An 18,228-nucleotide genomic window follows, 5' to 3' on the forward strand; every position below is an offset into this window, starting at 1 on the left:
GTTATTTTAGTTCTTGGTATGGTAGGGAAGATGAAGCTTTTCTTTTTCCAGTGCACAGGTCACATGGGAAAATATATTGGAGTACCTTTCTTTGGATTGTGCAGTGATATGAATTTCAGGCAAGGATTTATAAAATAAACCAGCTTTTATAAATATCAAAAATAGCATATGTGAGATATACAAATCCTTAGAGCTACACTTCATGATAAAAACAAAACCCTGTGTGAGGTAACTGAAATTCAGTGCCAACCTCAATAAATTATAATTGATTTATTTTATCAGCATATATTTGCTTATGTGGCAAAATTGTTTAACTTCTGTTTGTCATAGGGTGGGATTAAATCATTGGAAAGCACTAGAAAGAAATCAGCCCTCTGAATTGTTCCTGGCTGTTTATGTGTATTATGGGAGCTATAAGCCCTTGAAGATGTGTCCCCCACCCATTCTATTCATTCTCACTGTAAATATCAAAGGAGAAAGAAGGCTGAGCAGAAAGAAAACCTGCTTTATTTTTGTCTCTTTTCCTGACACTCTCATTTATTGGAAAGGGAGCAGGGAACACACTTAAACATAGCAGGGAAGTCTTGGGGGAGTAGAACAGCCAAGCAAGTGAGGAAGCGAAGTATTCTCTCCAATTCTGCGATGGGTCTCAAAGCTCTATAAAGTTTGAAGGTGTCAAAATACTGGATCCATGCTTACACCTCAGTAAATCACCTCCCAGCTTGAGATGCACTAATACAATTGCTGTGTGTCTTCAAGTTGTGTTTCCAACTTATGGCGACACTAAGGTGAACCTAAGATAGGGTTTTCTTGGTATGATCTTTCCAGAGGAAGTTGCCTTTGCCTCACTCTGAGGCTGATTGTGACTATCTCAGTGTCATCCAGTGGTTTTCCATGGCAGAGATTTGAACCCTGGTCTCCAGTCACAGTTCAGCACTCAAACCATTATACCATACTGGTTCTGCAATATGTCTATATAATATGCTATTTTTTGAATCATCAGGGCTAGAAACACTCAGATTCTTTGGATGTTGAATTTGGAATCTTATATGAAGTCCTAGTTTTGCATGTGGATGGTTGTCTAGGCTAATAGAATGCAGATAGTCTTGAGCACTGAAACTGGAATCATGCTGGAGAGCATTGTTAACATAACAACACTGGTAGAATCGATGGCGACAGAAGGAGGAAGCCTAAAACCCCAGATGTTTAGCAAATAAAGAACTGGTGAAATAGACCTCAACCCTAATTGTTAATCTCAATGAAAGTCATTCCTTGAATCAATTGAATTTACCTATGTGTTGACTCACCATGCAACAAGTGATTCTATAGGCATACAATACGTTTATTTGGAGCTAGCTTGATACTAGCATACAATTTCCGAATGCATGCAATCAGAAATGTGATGCACTAGCAAATTTTGAGCCTGAGTAGTGTTACAGCTTCAATCAGATAGTGGAATGAAGCATCATTTTTCCTGGGTTTTTTATTTTTTACAATAGTTGCCCTCTTTAACTCCAGTGTCGTGCATTTTTGGCACTGTCCTAGCTGGCGAATCAAAAGATGCACTGAATTTGGTGGCATGTGTCCCCCAGTAATTGCAGACTTTTTGATTTTGGCATCCATGTGTGTGCACACATACACACAAATATCAAATGATTAAATGAAACCACAATCAGCAGTTGCCTGTGAGTATTGCCTGGCGAGAGATAATACTATAGACCTCTAATTGGCTCCCTCTAAGCTTCCAGTATGACTGATTTCAGCTGTAGTATTACCAGTCTTGCTTCCACCAGCACTATTATCTCAGAGTGACACTTCCATTACTCTGAACGGAGAAAGATGAACGTCACCTGTCAAGGGCTGGTTAATTGTGTTGCTAGATGTATGTTGCCAGGGCGCAGGTTGGACATTTATGAACATAACTGCTTCCTCTGATGTCCGCCATCCTTCAACGATCGATATGGCTCTTACAGTAAGCGCATAATTGAGTGAAGGCACTTACCACTGAGGGGGCTGAAGATGAGCCCATTGTGCGAGCTTCATTGTCCATACATTTACCACAAATGAGCTGATATTTGCTCTATATTGTGTCTCGCATTGTGGAAATGGAAACTAATGTGCCACTTTCATTTGTTTTCTAGATAAATGGCCAAGATGTCCAGAACCGGGAGGAGGCAGTGGCACTGCTCTCTAGCGACGAATGCAAGAAGATTGTATTGTTGGTGGCAAGACCAGAGTTGCAGGTTAGAGGGGGAAGATGCTCTGAGATATAGAATGGTTTGCAGGCAACAAACATTTACTGCCATGCATAGGCAATGAACAGCTGAAAAACAACAATGCGGAGGTTTATGTCAAAATGAGAAAATGAAAATAGATAGCTTTTATCTTTTTGTTCTTTAGATGTAAACAAAGCAAATGGGAGCTTGATTACCATTGCATTAGCTGAATGAGGCTTTAAAACCTTATAGCACTATATTTAGTACCAATAATAATTTACAAAAAAATCTCACATATAAAAAGTCCTGTTGATTTTGTTATCTGCAGTTGTAGCATTGATTTAAAATCACATTGAATGCAAGACTTAAATTCTAGGCTTGTGTATTTGGCGCTTCCAAGAGTAGTTTTTCAGTCATATTTGTAGGTTCAAGAACATTTCTGCACCACACAATGAAGCGAGTCTTATAGATATGGATTCTCAATATCCTGGTCAAACATACATTGAAAGATGTATAACAAATATATATATTATCTTTACCTATTATCACTCTAAAGTGGCAGACACTAGACCAATTACTAAAAAGAGAAAAATATAGCAAAAAAAAAAAACAATACTAGTACAGCTTCCTTTTCTATTCCTTTTATATCCCACTACAAAGCAAAAAGAACATTCTGTTGACACTGTTGTATCCATCTGTCATTGGTTCAGGCAAAGTTGGTTATATTGCCATATGCCTCTTACGTTATTGATCTGATATTTTTCAGAGTTGGTAACTGCCCAATCTCTATAAATTACATTGAGTAAATGTAATTCACTGTCACCTGAAATCCTTCCTTGACTACAGTAGTTATACAGGATCACAGTTTGAAGCATATATTTCCTTTATAGTCTTTCACATTCTAAATGGCCCTGATAAAAGAAGCTGTATAGTAGGGTAGAAGAAAGCAATTCACCTTAGGTTTATATTGCTTGGATGTGGCTCTTGTAGGCTTAGATATCTTTAAAGCCATAAAAGGCTTGCTGAAACATTCTGCTTATAGGCTCTTAGGGGATTTTCTATTTGACTTTCTTTGTACAACAGACAATTAGTACCTGGGGCCTAGCATTATGTCATTCTTTCTTCTCTTGTCTGAACAGTTGGCCTGCCATATCCATGGATTTTGCATCCATAGATTCAACCACCCACAGCTTGAAAATATTCCACAACAAAGAAAGAAAGAACATTCAAAAAGCAAACTTTAATGCTGGCTTTTATATAAGGGATGTCATTTTGTTATGCTACTGTATATAAAAGAACTTGAGCATCCATGGATTTTGGTATCCACCTGTAGTCTTGGAATGAAATCCAAGGATGGGAGGAAGGATTTAGTTGTACATTGTCACACATATCTGGACATGGTATAAATGTCCAGAAGATTAGATGTGTTTTTAAGTTCATGGAAAGTAATTTCAGAAAATGTTCATGGCTGATATGTTCTCATCTTTTTTCATGAAATGAGAATTTGACTGACATAGCATGGATCCAGATCAGAGTGTTTCATGGGCATTCAGCTTTTTAAACCAGAGTTGTAATTATATTCCATTAATCCATGGTCATGGTCATTATACCATTGCAATGAGTAAATGTGCTCTAAAAACTACATTTGAAGCCATGTCTGACCACTACTCCAACAGAGGAATTTCCAAGACTCTGGAACAGAGGCAGGCCAGCTACCTGCTGTGGATACTTCAGATAGATTTCCTGCTGGGGAAGGCAGTTTGAACATAGTAGTCCTCAGGGACCCATTTCATTTCTAAGGCCATTTCTACTAGTGATGTGCACGGTATTTATTTCATCTGTTTCATTCATCTATTCATTTAGTATCATCCATTCGGATGCACAAAATGAAAGATGCCATTTTCCAACTAAACAAAAGGCGACATGAAAGATAAAGCTGCACTGTCACTGCACTTGCTTTCGTTTTCATTTTATTTCAGGCTGTGTAACAATAATCAGGTACTGACAGAGGGCTGCTTTCGCATTACAGCTGATGTGTACCAATGGGTAATAATAATAATAATAATAATAATAATAATAATAATAATAATAACAACAATAACAATAACAAAAGTTATTCTAGGACCCTAAGCTGGGTCTGAGAGAGGGCTGCTTCCCCATGACATCTGATGTGTACCAATGGGTGTTAAAAGGTCATGTGGCCAGCATGACTGCATGGAGCGCCGTTACCTTCCCACCAGAGCGGTACCTATTGATCTACTCACATTGGCATGTTTTCGAACTGCTAGGTTGGCAGGAGCTGGTGCTAACAGCGGCCGCTCACGCCGCTCCCAGGGTTTGTAATTGCTTTCAAATTTAATGAGAGGTGGTGGTAGCCAGAAGCTGATGATGGCTGTAAAAAGTCTGGTGGGAAGGCCAGGTGGTGGGGTGCAGCTCTCCACCAGCCATTTCATGACCACCCCTGCTTCTCCCTCCTCTGTCCCCAGTCAAGATCTGTTGCCCAAAAGTGCAGTCTTAGGTGTGCAGTTTTAATGTGCCATTGAATCTAATTCACACCTCAATTTTAACAATGTTATTTAGCAAAAAAAAAGAAGTGAGCGGTAGACTCGAATACAGTACAGTAAAGTACATTAGGTACATGAAATAAGGAATGGAAGTTAGAGACAGCTTTTGACTTCTGTTTTATTAACTGCCAGCAGATTTTCACCATGCAGTCACACTGGAGGACTTAAAGATTTGGGAATAATCAAATCTGCAAAAGACAAACCCACAAACGTGAAAAGCCAACTGTATTACCATAGTCATATTAAAACATTCTTTTTCCATGATATTTGGAGGAAACACTATTTTTTCTCACTACTGATATGCAAAATATTGGCATTAGTACTTCTGTTTCCTATTGTACCATTCCCAACTATCACTGAATATTTTACTCAGCGTGCTGTAAAGAACGGTTTATTCACAAGACTCATACAATTTATATGTCTAAAAGTACTGACTGCCCCAACTTAAAAGTAGTATCTGATTTTTTTAAAAAAAAGAAAACTCTCCCAAGGAACAGCTGGACAACAAAACATACCTTAAAGGCACCTTGTCAATCAATTATTCTTTTGTTGTTGTTGTAGCAGTTGTAACTAGAAGTTTACCTGAGAAATCAATAAGACAAATGTGATTGAAATACATGATGAGGACGCTGTTGTAGTGCAGGCAGTGAGGCACAAACTAGGTTGGAGGCTGCTAAGGAGAAAGAAACCAATTGTCTCATGGCCATATATTTGTATCTCTGGCTTCTTTTCAAGCTGCTGCTCTCAGAAGTAAAGAACATGATGGATTCAGTATTATGCAGTATTTCTTGTGTACATTTTGAAAGGAAATAATGCTCTGTGCATGCAGTTCCCTCATTATGAGACAAAACCAGTAATACTCTTTCATAAAGGAAGGGATAAAAGGCCTAAGAGTCCATTTTTTTAATGATCTCCTCCCTTCCCCCTACATTTTTTTAGAGGCGAACTCCAAGACTGCAATATTCCAAAGAGAGTCATTATTATAAAAAGAACTAGTCAGGCATTGCCATTTGGGTTTACCTTATTTTAGCATGCATTCCCCACCAGCCTAAAGTAATGTACTAATGTATTCTTTACAGCTGGAAGAAGGATGGCTGGATGATGAAAGGAGTGAATTCTTAGAGGAGTTAAACTTGGAAATGTTGGAAGAACAGCATAATGAAGCACAGCAGTACACAGGCAATGAAGTGGAGCAGGTAGGCTTGACATAAAAATGGAGAGCTTGAAATGTAATTGGGTGCATGTTTTTCATAAACTGAGAATCACATTATAAATTTAGAAATTAAATTCCTAGGCTTCACCAGAGCATCGCCACTAAGATGTCACGACTGGTAACAAATGAGAGGAGGATATTTTGAATTTCACAGTAAAACGTGACAAGCAGCAGGTCAGAGCTTGCATCTTCCCACCATTTTAATTTGATTTCTACTTCCCCTCCCCTCTGAAGAATGCCATACAAAAAAAACTCCTTTATTCAGTAGCTCTACATAATATCTCTTCATCCCTTAAGAACACACATTCAGTGATTTTTTCCCTGAAAACATGGCAACTTAAAAGCAAATCTGCTTACCACACTGGTATAGACATGTACTCATGGCAAGAATATCATTTCACATTGTTAACTGAGTGGGCCTTCGCCATTTAGATCCATTTTCTTGCCTCACTGGGCCTGCGTGGGAGCTATTGCCAATCAAAATGGAACGAGGAAAGATTTGTCTCTACTGTGAGTTGAATGAGTTTCAGTTTCAGGCTTCCTTGCCCTTGGGTCCTAAGTGAAACCTGCTTCCTAATAGACAATGATCAAATAATCCATGATGGATTCACCAATAGGTCAAAAAACAATAACAACAGCGATTGGAGGGGACATAGCAGATAACCAATGCACCATATGGTCAACAAATTTCTCTTACTATTTGTGACTTGAATAATATTTTCTGACCATTTTGAAAAGCCACTTTGGGAAATTGGATATAAGTACTTTGAATTAAATAAGCTAACAAACAAATAGATAAGGTACTATAGGCATAACTAGTGCATATATATATATATATACACACACACACACACATACATACACACAGACAGAGAGAGAACTGGGATTTTAATCATTTGACATATCTTATAGAGATTCATAATTGCAATTGTAGACCTAAGGGTCCTTTCAGATGGGACTGTTAATATAAATGCAGCCAGCCTGCCTCTGACAAGGAATTTTGCAAGTGGTCCAATGATAATCCATCACATGTTCATAATGATTCTTCCATCTCTTTTCTAAGAAATAAAATGTTAAGAGGGGAAGACAGAATTGGTTTACAATGCCTTTCATTTGCACATGCTAGGAGATGTTCATCTAGAAATACTAGGAATAAATAACTTCAGTTCCTTACAATTATTTGTGCCGAAACAAGGCCATCCCTTTTCTCCAAAAGGATCGTTGCCTGCTCAATGCTGTTGACAAAATACTTTATGAGGCATTTATCATGAATTGCAATTCTGCACACTCCCCTCATGTCCATGGGTTGATTAGAGGCATAAAACATTGTCATTTGCACTCATAATTGACCATTAATTAAACATATTCAGCATGAAATGTGTTCAGTTTGAACTGAGAATAGAAACAAGTGGTAACGTTGTCAGAAACGTTTACTGTGCATTGTGTCACAGTCACCCAAATGCATGCCAGTTAATGTATTACAGGTAACTTAGAGGGTCAGCATGTTACTTTAGAAGTCCCCTTATCAGACATCTTCAGTTGCACCATTTGATATCAATATTATCCAATGGCTTCTTGAGAGAGTAGCTTCCACCTTCTGTCTAAGGGTGTATCTACACTGTAGAATTAGTGCAGTTTGACACCACTTTAATTGCATGGCTTAATGCTATTTAATTACAGGAGTTGTAGTTTTACAAGATCTTTAGGGTTCTTTGCCAGAGTGCTGGTGCCTCACCAACTAAAACTCCCATGATTCTATAATATTAAACCATGGCCATTAAAGTGGTTTCAAACTGCATTACTTCTACAGTGTAGATACAGCCAAAAATTGATAGTCATGCAATATGCTTGTGAAAAATTCAGAATACCTTTTGTTCCTATATATGAGAAACAGGCTAACCATATTTTTTAGACTATAATGTATTCAAAGTATGTGAGTACCAACTCAGAGAAAAATGTACTATATATGTCTTTGCACTGAGTATATGACATATTGGTCAATCTAATATGAAACGAATGTACTTCAATAAAAAAGACCAGTATTGAGCAAAAATCCTGTCTTTAATGTGTCAAGTTACTAATGGTTGATTTATGCACTTGTGCTAGAATTCCTATGGTGAATTTCATGATACTTCCATTAAATTGTGACTGTAGAATTCAGAATGTATTAGCAGGTTAGAATCAAGATGTATGGAGAGAGGTGCTACATGTGGTTTATGACAATCAGAGCTAAATCTTGGAATTTTAGAAATAAAAAAGTTGAAGAGTCATTGTGGTGTAGTGGTTTGAGATTAGATTGTAACTCTGGAGACCAAGGTTCACATCCTTGCTCAGCCATGAAACCCAGTGGATGACTTTGGGCAAGGCATACTCTCTCAGGCTGGATCTACACTGCCCTATATCCAAGGATCTGGTCCCAGATTATCTGCTTTGAACTGGATTATATGAGTCTACACTGCTAGATAATCTGGGATCAGATCCTGGGATTTAGAGTGGCATGGAAGGGGCCCTCATCTGAATAAATTTGGCCAAGAAACCCCTGTGATAAAGGAAATAATTGGAAATGACTTGAGAGCACATACCAGCAAAAAGAAAGTTTACTGAGCACATGAAGAATGTGGGTATGACATTTCTTGAGCCAAAGACTATGATGTAAAAAAAGTTCCAGGCTTTCTGGTTCACAGTTTCAAAACTGAGAAACCTTAGAAAAAAACTCTTGCTTGCTCAAAATGCAAACAATCCAGTAGAGACCCAAGCAAACAGAACAACTGCTCAGCAGTACTAAGAGATATTGAAAATTACTACTAAGGGTGCCTGTCTAACCCCGAAGCTACCAAAAATGCTTAAGCATTGCTGACTCAGTGTATTGGCACAGGCAGTCAAGTAGATATTTCTGCTATCTTTTTGATTTCTTGTTTAATTCAGTTCACACTTCAATTGACTTTAATTGCATCTGTTCTAATTGTTGTGACCTATTAGTATCAATTTCTTCCAACAACAGTGCATAAAGGAGTAGCTGGTGGGCTTGGGCTCTTGAAGATAATAATGAGGCTTTGTATGTAAGACACTAATTCCCTCACCAACATGCTATCAATCATTGTTTCTCTTGAATCTAGACTCTAGATAGAAAGGAAAATAGTAGTAATTACAAATAGAGTAACCACGCAGAATGTTTTCCCCTGTTATTGGTGCAGTGCATCCCCCCATCCCATTTTATTAGTACTAGCCATTATGCTTAATTGTGTAATTATACCTCTTTAGTGGAAAAACACTGTGTTTGCCTGGTACTGTGTGCACTTAGATTTATTGTAAACACACTATGTGCACTTTGGATGTGTAAAGCAAAAAGGACAAAAATGCCTGGCACTGCTATTTAATTTGTTGGATGGGAGAAAGAAGAAAGGGAAAGGCTCTCTTCACTCTTTTGAAAAATGAATGCTGTTTGCATTAGAGGTGCAATAATTTGGTTCAATTAGTAGAGTGCGAGTTAAGAGCCACCCACAAAAGTACTTGACATATTGCTCAAAGCAGCCAGTCCATTTTGGTTCAGCTATATGGGAGACTAAAGTTTAACTTGATGTTTTTGAAAGTGACACATATGGTGACACACATAGGCAAGATCTCCTTGCTGATGCCTTCAAAACATGGAAAATGTTTGAGCAATTTCCTGCAGGATCACAAGGAAAGCAGGAGATGAAAGCGAAGGAAAATGTGTGCAGTGTATTATCTAGATTGATAAATAAGTCTCCTTCAAATTTGGTAGGCAAGGTACCCACTGAGCTTTTAGCCTATGTCACCCGACTTATCTATACAAAATTACTGCCAACTGAGCTGCAATTATAGCTAGTATTTGGATCAGACTTCCTTTTTAGCAAAATTAACCTCTCTGCCAACTCTTACTGGTACAGCGCCAGTGTGAGCACAAATATGTGCTGCAAAAGCCCCAGGGGCTCAAATTGTATTCCCATTGCCATTACCATTTGCTGGGAATGACATTCGTTGAACAATTTGAAATTCAGAGAGAGGGATACATGGTGGTAACACATCATGCTCCATTTCTCTTATGGATGTTGCAGTTTCATTAGTAAAACAGTTATCTCAAACCCTCTTTCTGTTTGATCCTGCCATAGCAAAATTCTTGTACAAGATACCAGGCGAGTGCAGGGCAGAGTATAGATCATGAATGTTCATGAGAATGCACACCCAAATACAGATGTCTGTCAATGCGGTTTTCCTCTCAGTAAGATGGGGAGGTGTGATGCCAGTTTAAATATGGATTTTTGTCTAAATCAGCACAGCTTATCGACTCACATGTGCGGGCCCACCGTACATCTGTTTGTACTATAAAAAATGCCAAAGAAGCTTCTTTTTTCAAGAAGAGTAAGGACACTCTCTACTGCTAGTGGTATTAATTAAAGACAGGTAAAGGCAAAATAAACAACCTGCTCAAATATCAGGTGAAAAGTCATGGTAAAAATGAGAATATGCAATAATTGTATAATTAAGCTGGAACTGGATTCTACGGGGTGTTTCAAAAAGATGGACCCAATTTGAAAATACTATTTTTTGGCAACCACGAACAACTCATGAATGAAAGGGTAGAGCATAGAGTTTCAAATCATTACCACTAGATGCCTCTCCCAGCACACAAACAGCCCTTAGTCTCAATCATTAGCAAGATGGCGATCCTGTAACCCAAGGTTTTATGTCCAACAAGGCTGAATCTATAATTCTGGTTCAGCATGTGTTTTAACAGTGCTTTGGCATTGGTCTGTGAATGCCAAAGAGCAGTTGCTATTGGTACTGATTATTTTGTGTAATTGTAACGTATTGCTACCATGAAATATACTGGGTCCATCATTTTGTAACATCCTGTAGTTTTCCTTGATACAAATTCCACTTCTTTCTTCCACTACACAGTTCTGTGAAGATTATCATAGAAACGTGATTGGTACAAAAAACACTAAAAATAAGAGATATCAAATCTACTCTGTTAATATTGTGTAGTCTGAACTAATTGTGGACCTTTTGGTTTTACAGCCAAAGAAACATGAAGAGGAAGATGGCACCACAGATACTGCTACCTCATCATCCAATAACAACGAGAAAGACAGTGGAGTGGGTCCCACAGATGAGAGTCAACGTAATGATGAGAGCTCAGAGCAAGAGAACCCACCAGAAGAGCAGAACAACACAACCTTGCAGAGTCCACAAGAAGTTGTACAAAGCCAGGACACTATGGGAAGCATTGAACTCCAGTGCAAACAAAGTCTAGTGTCTGGGGAATACATTCAGTCTGACTTTGTTGATAATCAGGAAGAGGACTGTGAAAGGTTTCGCCAGCTGCTGGAGCTCAAGTGTAAGATCCGAAAACATGGTGAATATGATTTGTATTATTCCAGTAGCACAATAGAATGTAACAGGAGAAAGAAGAATGGTGTTGAACATGAACTTCAGCTGCTCAACGAGGAACTGAGGAACATTGAACTTGAATGTCAGAACATTATGCAGGCTCACCGACTCCAAAAGGTAAAAGATCAGTATGGAGACATTTGGGCACTACATGGTGGTACATTCACAAATTATAGCACCACAATAGACCTTCAAGGGGAAAAACTAGATGACATAATAGAGCACCCAGAGAAATCAGACAAAGACAGCTCCAGTGCTTACAATACAGCAGAAAGCTGTAGAAGCACTCCACTGAATGTAGAACGATCTCCTGACAGCTCTCTCCAGCGCATGATTAGCATCACCAACAGGAAAAACCTCAGGAGCACCATTGTGGCTAATCAGCTGTCTTCGAGGCAGAGTACCACGGAGACAACCCCCAACAAAGCCAAAGCTACTGAACAAAGCAGTTCTGTTGAAAAAAAAGAAACTGTTTCAGAAAGTAGTAAATCAACAGAGCGAGACAAACAAAGCCCTGAGCATATTCCTTATCTGTCTCCCTATCATAGTTCTCCATACAGGTATGGGAACATACCTGCACATGCTAAGCATTATCAAAGCTATATGCAGCTGATACAACAAAAATCTGCTGTGGAGTATGCCCAGAGTCAACTCAGCCTAGTGAACATGTGCAAAGATTCACAAAAGGGTACAGAGCCCAAGATGGAATGGAAAGTTAAACTAAGGAGTGACGGAACAAGGTATATCACAAAAAGACCTGTAAGAGACAGAATCCTGAAGGAACGTGCCTTAAAGATTAAAGAGGAGCGCAGCGGGATGACAACGGATGATGATACGATGAGTGAAATGAAGATGGGTCGTTATTGGAGCAAAGAGGAGCGGAAGCAGCACCTGGTGCGAGCCAAGGAGCAGAGAAGGCGCCGGGAATTCATGATGCGTAGCCGGTTAGATTGTCTTAAGGAGAGTCCCCAAAGCAGCAGCGAGGGCAAAAAAGAAATTAACATCATTGAACTCAGTCACAAAAAGATGATGAAAAAGAGGAACAAGAAGATCTTGGACAACTGGATGACTATCCAGGAACTCATGACACATGGTGCTAAATCCCCAGATGACACAAGAGTGCACAATGCTTTTTTATCAGTTACTACCGTATGAATATGTCTGTTTTGAAAAAGTCTACTACCAGTTTCGGTAGTGTGCAATTGCCTCGTTCAAAGTGGCATTTTTTAAATATATTTTGTGACTGTTTATAGTTTGACCTTTTTTGTAAGAAAATTACTTGGTAATTTTACATTTGCTTTTCATACAATAGTATTTTCTTTAACTGGTAATTTTGCAATTTTTCTTTACTCTGCAATATATACATAATGCTCATTTCTATTAAAAAGACTCAAAACTTTTTAAAGGGAGTAACCAATTACTTTCATACAGAATTTTATGTACTGAAGCTTACTAACTAGGTTTTTCCTCTAGTTTCCTTTTTTAATACTTTATTAATACTACAATGCCAAAACAAAATGCTTTATACCTTATCCTTACTAATTGGCAGCTTAATTTTTGTAGCATTGTATGTTCCATCAACTCATAATTCACAAACCACGTCTTCTCATGAAGCTTCTGAATGACATCTTGTCCAACAGCACATTGTACAGTACATCTCTTTTTTTAACTTGAAATTGTCTTTGTCCAAGTAAAGTGTTGGCGAGGAATTCTCCCGTGATATGTAATGGCATTTGTTGTGTAGCTAGGTAATGTGTAATAATTGTGACGATCAAAGAGAAATAAATTATTTCTTATCTTTAAGGGAAAGAATCAAAGACTGGTTTGATTTTAATTTCAGTATCTCTCGCAAACATGATATTTGAGAGCTGGTCTAAAATTTCAAATAAATGAAAAATCATCTAAATTTTTATGTTCTCCCTTTTCTTGCCTTCCAATAGATTTCCTGAATCCTATGGTGATTAACACATATCATTTTAAAGTAGGAGAGCTGGGATTCACCAAATAATTAGATTATGGTTTATGTGTGTATTTTTTTAGACTGAACAATTCCCTGTTGGATACTAGACTCTGTTGGATACTGGCTTCAAAGTCACAGAATCTTTAACCAACTTTTTCCACACAAAAAATTAAATGCAGAGATCTTTTAAATCTTCTACTAAATGTATTAATGTGGTGTCAGTTATATACCATACATGTGTTTTAGAGGAGTATATGCTAAATGCATAACATGAAAATATGATCAAATGTGATTGAAAATTTGGAAATGTTAGATTGCATGAAGTTCAATGTGCAATTCTATTGCTGTTGTTATGATACATAAGACATCCCATTTAGCTTTCTAGGACAGAAAATTTATAGTATAGTAATGAAGACAAATGGAGGCCAGATACATAATTATGTACTATAAAATAATATAGTTTTACTTTCATGATTGTCAGATGTCATTTTCAGCGTGTACCAACAAGACGAGAAAAAAATGAAGGGACAACTGGTTGCAAACTTACTGCAGCAGTCAAAACTTCATTTTTAATGTTAGTGAATAACACAGAGTCATCAATGTGTAATTGAGAAATGTTTTGGAAAATAACACAATATGCTTTCCAGCGGAATAACATTTTTCTTCTTTCTAGCCCTTTCTAGAAGAAAATTGGTTTTCAGTTGCAGAAAACACTTTTATTTTTCTCTGTAAGATCAATGGCAACATGAAATGTGTCATGTCTTTTTCTCTTTTCATGCTAAAAGTGCTGTGTTCAGCATTAAAAATTGACACCAGTTGCTTGGGGGAAAATTGCCTTGAAACAAACTGCGTAAGACATGTCAATTCTGCTCTTCTGCTGGGGAATTTCTAACATTTATGATCAAGACCAAGAAAAAAGAATATAACACATTGAGACAACATTTTTTTAAAAGTCTAAGCCGACTTCGTTTTTGGTGAAGTCAAGACATTTACATCTGTTCATTTCTAAATGAAAACTGCAAATAAAATGTAGGTCTTCCAGTGATGCTAGGCACTCTGCACTGCACTTGATGTTGTTGTGTTTGCATTGCTGAAACATCTGCTAGATTTAGGCTACAGCAGGGGTTCATTGTATACTGTAAAATTGATGCAGTTTGGCACCATTTTAACTGCTGTGACTCAATGCTGTGGAATCATGGGGGGCTGTAGTTTGGTTAGGCACTGGAATTATTCACCAAAGAAGGCTAATGCCCTTGTAAACCTACAGCTTCTGGTGGGGCCTTCATTGGAAGTCACACAACATTGTGTGATGTCCAGCATGGGGCTCTGTGCAGAAGACACGGTAAAAGTGTCCTAGGATGCTTTTTCAGGTGAGAGTGATGAGATCATTAGTAACTGTCAGATTAAGGCATGTTCAACACATGAAGGCAGCATTTTGAATCAAATAGTTGCAGTTGTAAAAAAAAATAGGAATAGGGAATCATGGTCCTCCAAATTTTGGGGGACTGCGACTTTCATCATCTCTTCCTACTACATATGCTAGCAAGGATTGATACAAATTGCAATTAATATTTGGAGAAATCCATATTCGTCAGCTCTTTGATAAATGTATGGCTTAAAATTAATTTGCAAATAAGTCTTTAATACATGCTACATGCTACCAGAAGAAACAACTACCGTGTATATTCAAAGGCTTTCTATTGGTTAGTCTTTTAGTACATATTGGTCTACTGTTTTTGTGTTTATTCAATACTCTCAATATAAGGTACATCTAGGAAGGATATTAAAATGCCTCTTTTTAATCTTATTTTGATGCTTATTAATTACCATGAGGATTTTAATGGTTTTATTATGTAATGTCTTAAACAAAACATTGGTTAACTATCTTGAGCATTAAGCGTCTATGGTGGAATAAAATGTAATAAATAAATAGAGGGATCATTATTTCAAATCAGACAAAAGATAGAGATTGCACATTTAGCTATAGGCACCAGAAGGCATTTGCCTTAAAACTCAGCATGTTGGAAACCAGGCTCATTAATATGTTTTAGATGAAAAGAAGAGATAGCTGATTGACTGTATTAAAAGCTCTTTCTTTTCCATAGTTAGTGGAAAACATGTTATTTCTCACTTGAGGCTATATTAAATTTTTGTAATCTAGGCTTGTTTGATTTTTAAGCCCTGTCAACAAGTCCCTTATTAGAGAGCAAAGATTTCTATTTGTGCCTTGTTTTACTAGTCTTGCTAAGGAAATAAACTCAAAAAGTTCCACTGCACAACTAATGTATTCTGCTATCACTGCAGACAATCTGTTTATTTCTGTAGCTTTATCTTTGAAATTTGCACATTGTACATTGTGTGTTGTGCATCCTATATTTTATATTATATGCAAAGACTGGCTCTGCTACACTATTATGGATAGAGAAAACATTTTGAGAAGTAATATCAATTTAAGCAATCCTTAGCTGGCTCTCTCTTCAGAAATATATCCACACACAAAAAGAGAGGGGGAACAATCTAAACAAATGAGGTGAATTCAAGTTGTGTGATAATGATGAACAAGTTAAATCCACAGACTTGGATCCAGATTCAGTCATATTTAAACTGCCAAAGGACCTCATCATATGGGACTCCCTCATCAATGGGACTCCCATTTCCGTTTCACCAGGAAACAGAAGGTGCACATGGCACCTCGTGGAAACCTACGAGCCCTCCCTACTTTCCCCATCACATGGGGGCATTATTGGGACAAGGCACCATTGGTGCCCTGTCCCTATCAGACAGGGGAAAGGGTAGCAGCTCGCATTGGCGGGTTGCACTGTCCCCCATCAGGCAAGGAGAAAGGGCCAAAATTATGGGTAGCTCCACCGGATCTACCCAAAAGACAACTTCACTAGCATTGTTGGTGGGCAAACGTCTTGCAACACTGCCTTGCCACTTCGGCCATCACTGGGGTAGAGCCACGGCCTGCTTCATGTGATAGCGCTCGGCAGGCTCTGCACCAGAAGAGGAGCAAGGGACCAATTTCCCCTTGTATGATGAGGTGGTAAGTCTCATTTATGCATTTCAATGGGCCCAACATAATAATCTAGAAATCTAGAGCAAGCCCCTGTTTTGACTGTTGTTTGAGAAGATGTATATAGAAGAATTCAAATCAACAGCTATGGCATGGGGATATAACCTGGAGTTTAAGAGTATTCAAAACAACCTCCTCCTCCTCCTCCCCAAACTTTAAAGGGGTGTCTAATGTTTTCATAACTTGTTTAACCCCTTTGTCAGTATCTACAATACATAAATATTTTGATTGCAAACGAAAGTATTTGTTTAGCACCTATAGGTGCTTTATGGTGAGTCAATTAATCTAAATAAATATTTATGTAAGTATAATTGCCATCAGCTCCTTGACAAGATGTGTGATTGAGAATTTAAAAAGAAGAGTCTGTTGAGTTCACTTCTGCTCTCTTGAAGATTGCCACTTGGCTGCTTGGCTAGAGTAAAGAAATGCCCTCTAGAAGATTGTGGTGAGGTTCAGGTGTAGGAAATTAAAATGAGAGCTCCTTCAACTCGACAGTTTAATTTACTTCTCTTAAGCTCTTTAATACCAAACTTATCAGTTCTCTCTGTTAGGCATTAACTTGTTAAATGAGTCTTAATTATACATAAGCAGATGGAGGTTTGAATTAAAATTACCTTACACTCGAGTGGCTTTAGTTCATTATAACATATCTCCCTTTTAATCATTTAGGCAGTCTCATCATCTTTCATATAGAAAGTTATTAAAGTATTCCAATTTCCATATTTCTTCAGATATATCCACTATTAAATGGCAGGCAATGTGCATTAGCTGGTGACTTATACCATCCAATAGTTAGTGAATTATTCACGCTGGCAACATTTTTTTATACAATTCTGTCACCTGTATCATTTTATTTTACATGCTTTATATTTACTTGGTTCATGGCATGCTGCTCAATTCAATTTTAAGGGTGACTTCTAATACTACACTATTTTCCTCAGTGATAAGACAAAGGCACTTATTTCTCATTGTTTCTCACACATAATAAGCAAATAGATAAGATTATGCTAACTGGAATTTCACCAAAAATTGAGCCTAGGAAATTATGTAAAGAAGGGGTTACTTATCTGGAAAGATTTCCAGAAGTGGAATCTTGACTAACTGAAGTCCCATTGACTTCAGCTCTATGGAGTAATTCCACTTTCTCCAGCAACTTTCTTGGCCTTTGGATAATAATTTCTAAAATACCAAGCATTCAGCACCAAATTTTTCACCTTCAAAAATGAAAAGACAGCATATTTTACACAAGATAATGGGAGAATGTTTATTACACTTAACATTGGTTTGCTTATCAAATGCTCCACTTTCTATGGGGGAAAAATCATTGAACCAGTGCTTTACAAATGCTACTTCTCATGCACTTTTGAATACCTTATTCGTATGTGTTGAAGTGGAGGTGGATACGGGCATTCTTTTCAAATGGAAAACCACAATAAGCAATTTAGTAAGCCTTAGCTATTCAGGCTTAGAGTAAAATAAGAGAAAACTGAATGGGCTTCTTGTTCCAGCTTACAATTTACAATGATTTTTATCAAAGAGAGTAATGAAGCTTTTTAGAGGCAAAACCAAAAGTAAGGGCACGTTGAGTAAGGAAGAAGCAATTATAGTACCTGATAATCTCATATAGTATTTATTTAGAAAAACATGTTTTGCCTAGAATGATGTAACATTTATGTTCCTTGGAATTCATTAATATGTGGAATAGATCGAGCTGAAATCCAAATTTTTGATGGAATGTTTTTTATCGATATGGATGTGTAAATGTGTTGTCGAAGGCTTTCATGGGC

General features: G+C 37.6%; 1 protein-coding gene across 6 annotated transcripts in view; it reads left to right on the top strand.

Annotated features, from left to right (window-relative positions):
- Window positions 1-13,208, top strand: part of pdzrn4 (PDZ domain containing ring finger 4) — a 286,890-nt gene extending 273,682 nt beyond the window's left edge. For all 6 annotated transcript variants that reach the window (XM_016993832.2, XM_062982481.1, XM_003221196.4 and 3 more), the window contains 3 exons: window positions 2,142-2,243; window positions 5,860-5,976; window positions 11,034-13,208. In XM_016993832.2, the coding sequence (XP_016849321.2) occupies window positions 2,142-2,243; window positions 5,860-5,976; window positions 11,034-12,560 (1,746 nt within the window). In that variant the 3' untranslated portion in view covers window positions 12,561-13,208. The remainder of the gene's footprint in view (window positions 1-2,141; window positions 2,244-5,859; window positions 5,977-11,033) is intronic.
- The last annotated feature ends 5,020 nt before the right edge of the window (window positions 13,209-18,228 follow it).

The sequence above is a fragment of the Anolis carolinensis genome, chromosome 5, assembly GCF_035594765.1.
Source record: "Anolis carolinensis isolate JA03-04 chromosome 5, rAnoCar3.1.pri, whole genome shotgun sequence".
In the NCBI taxonomy this organism is placed as follows: Eukaryota; Metazoa; Chordata; class Lepidosauria; order Squamata; family Dactyloidae; genus Anolis; species Anolis carolinensis.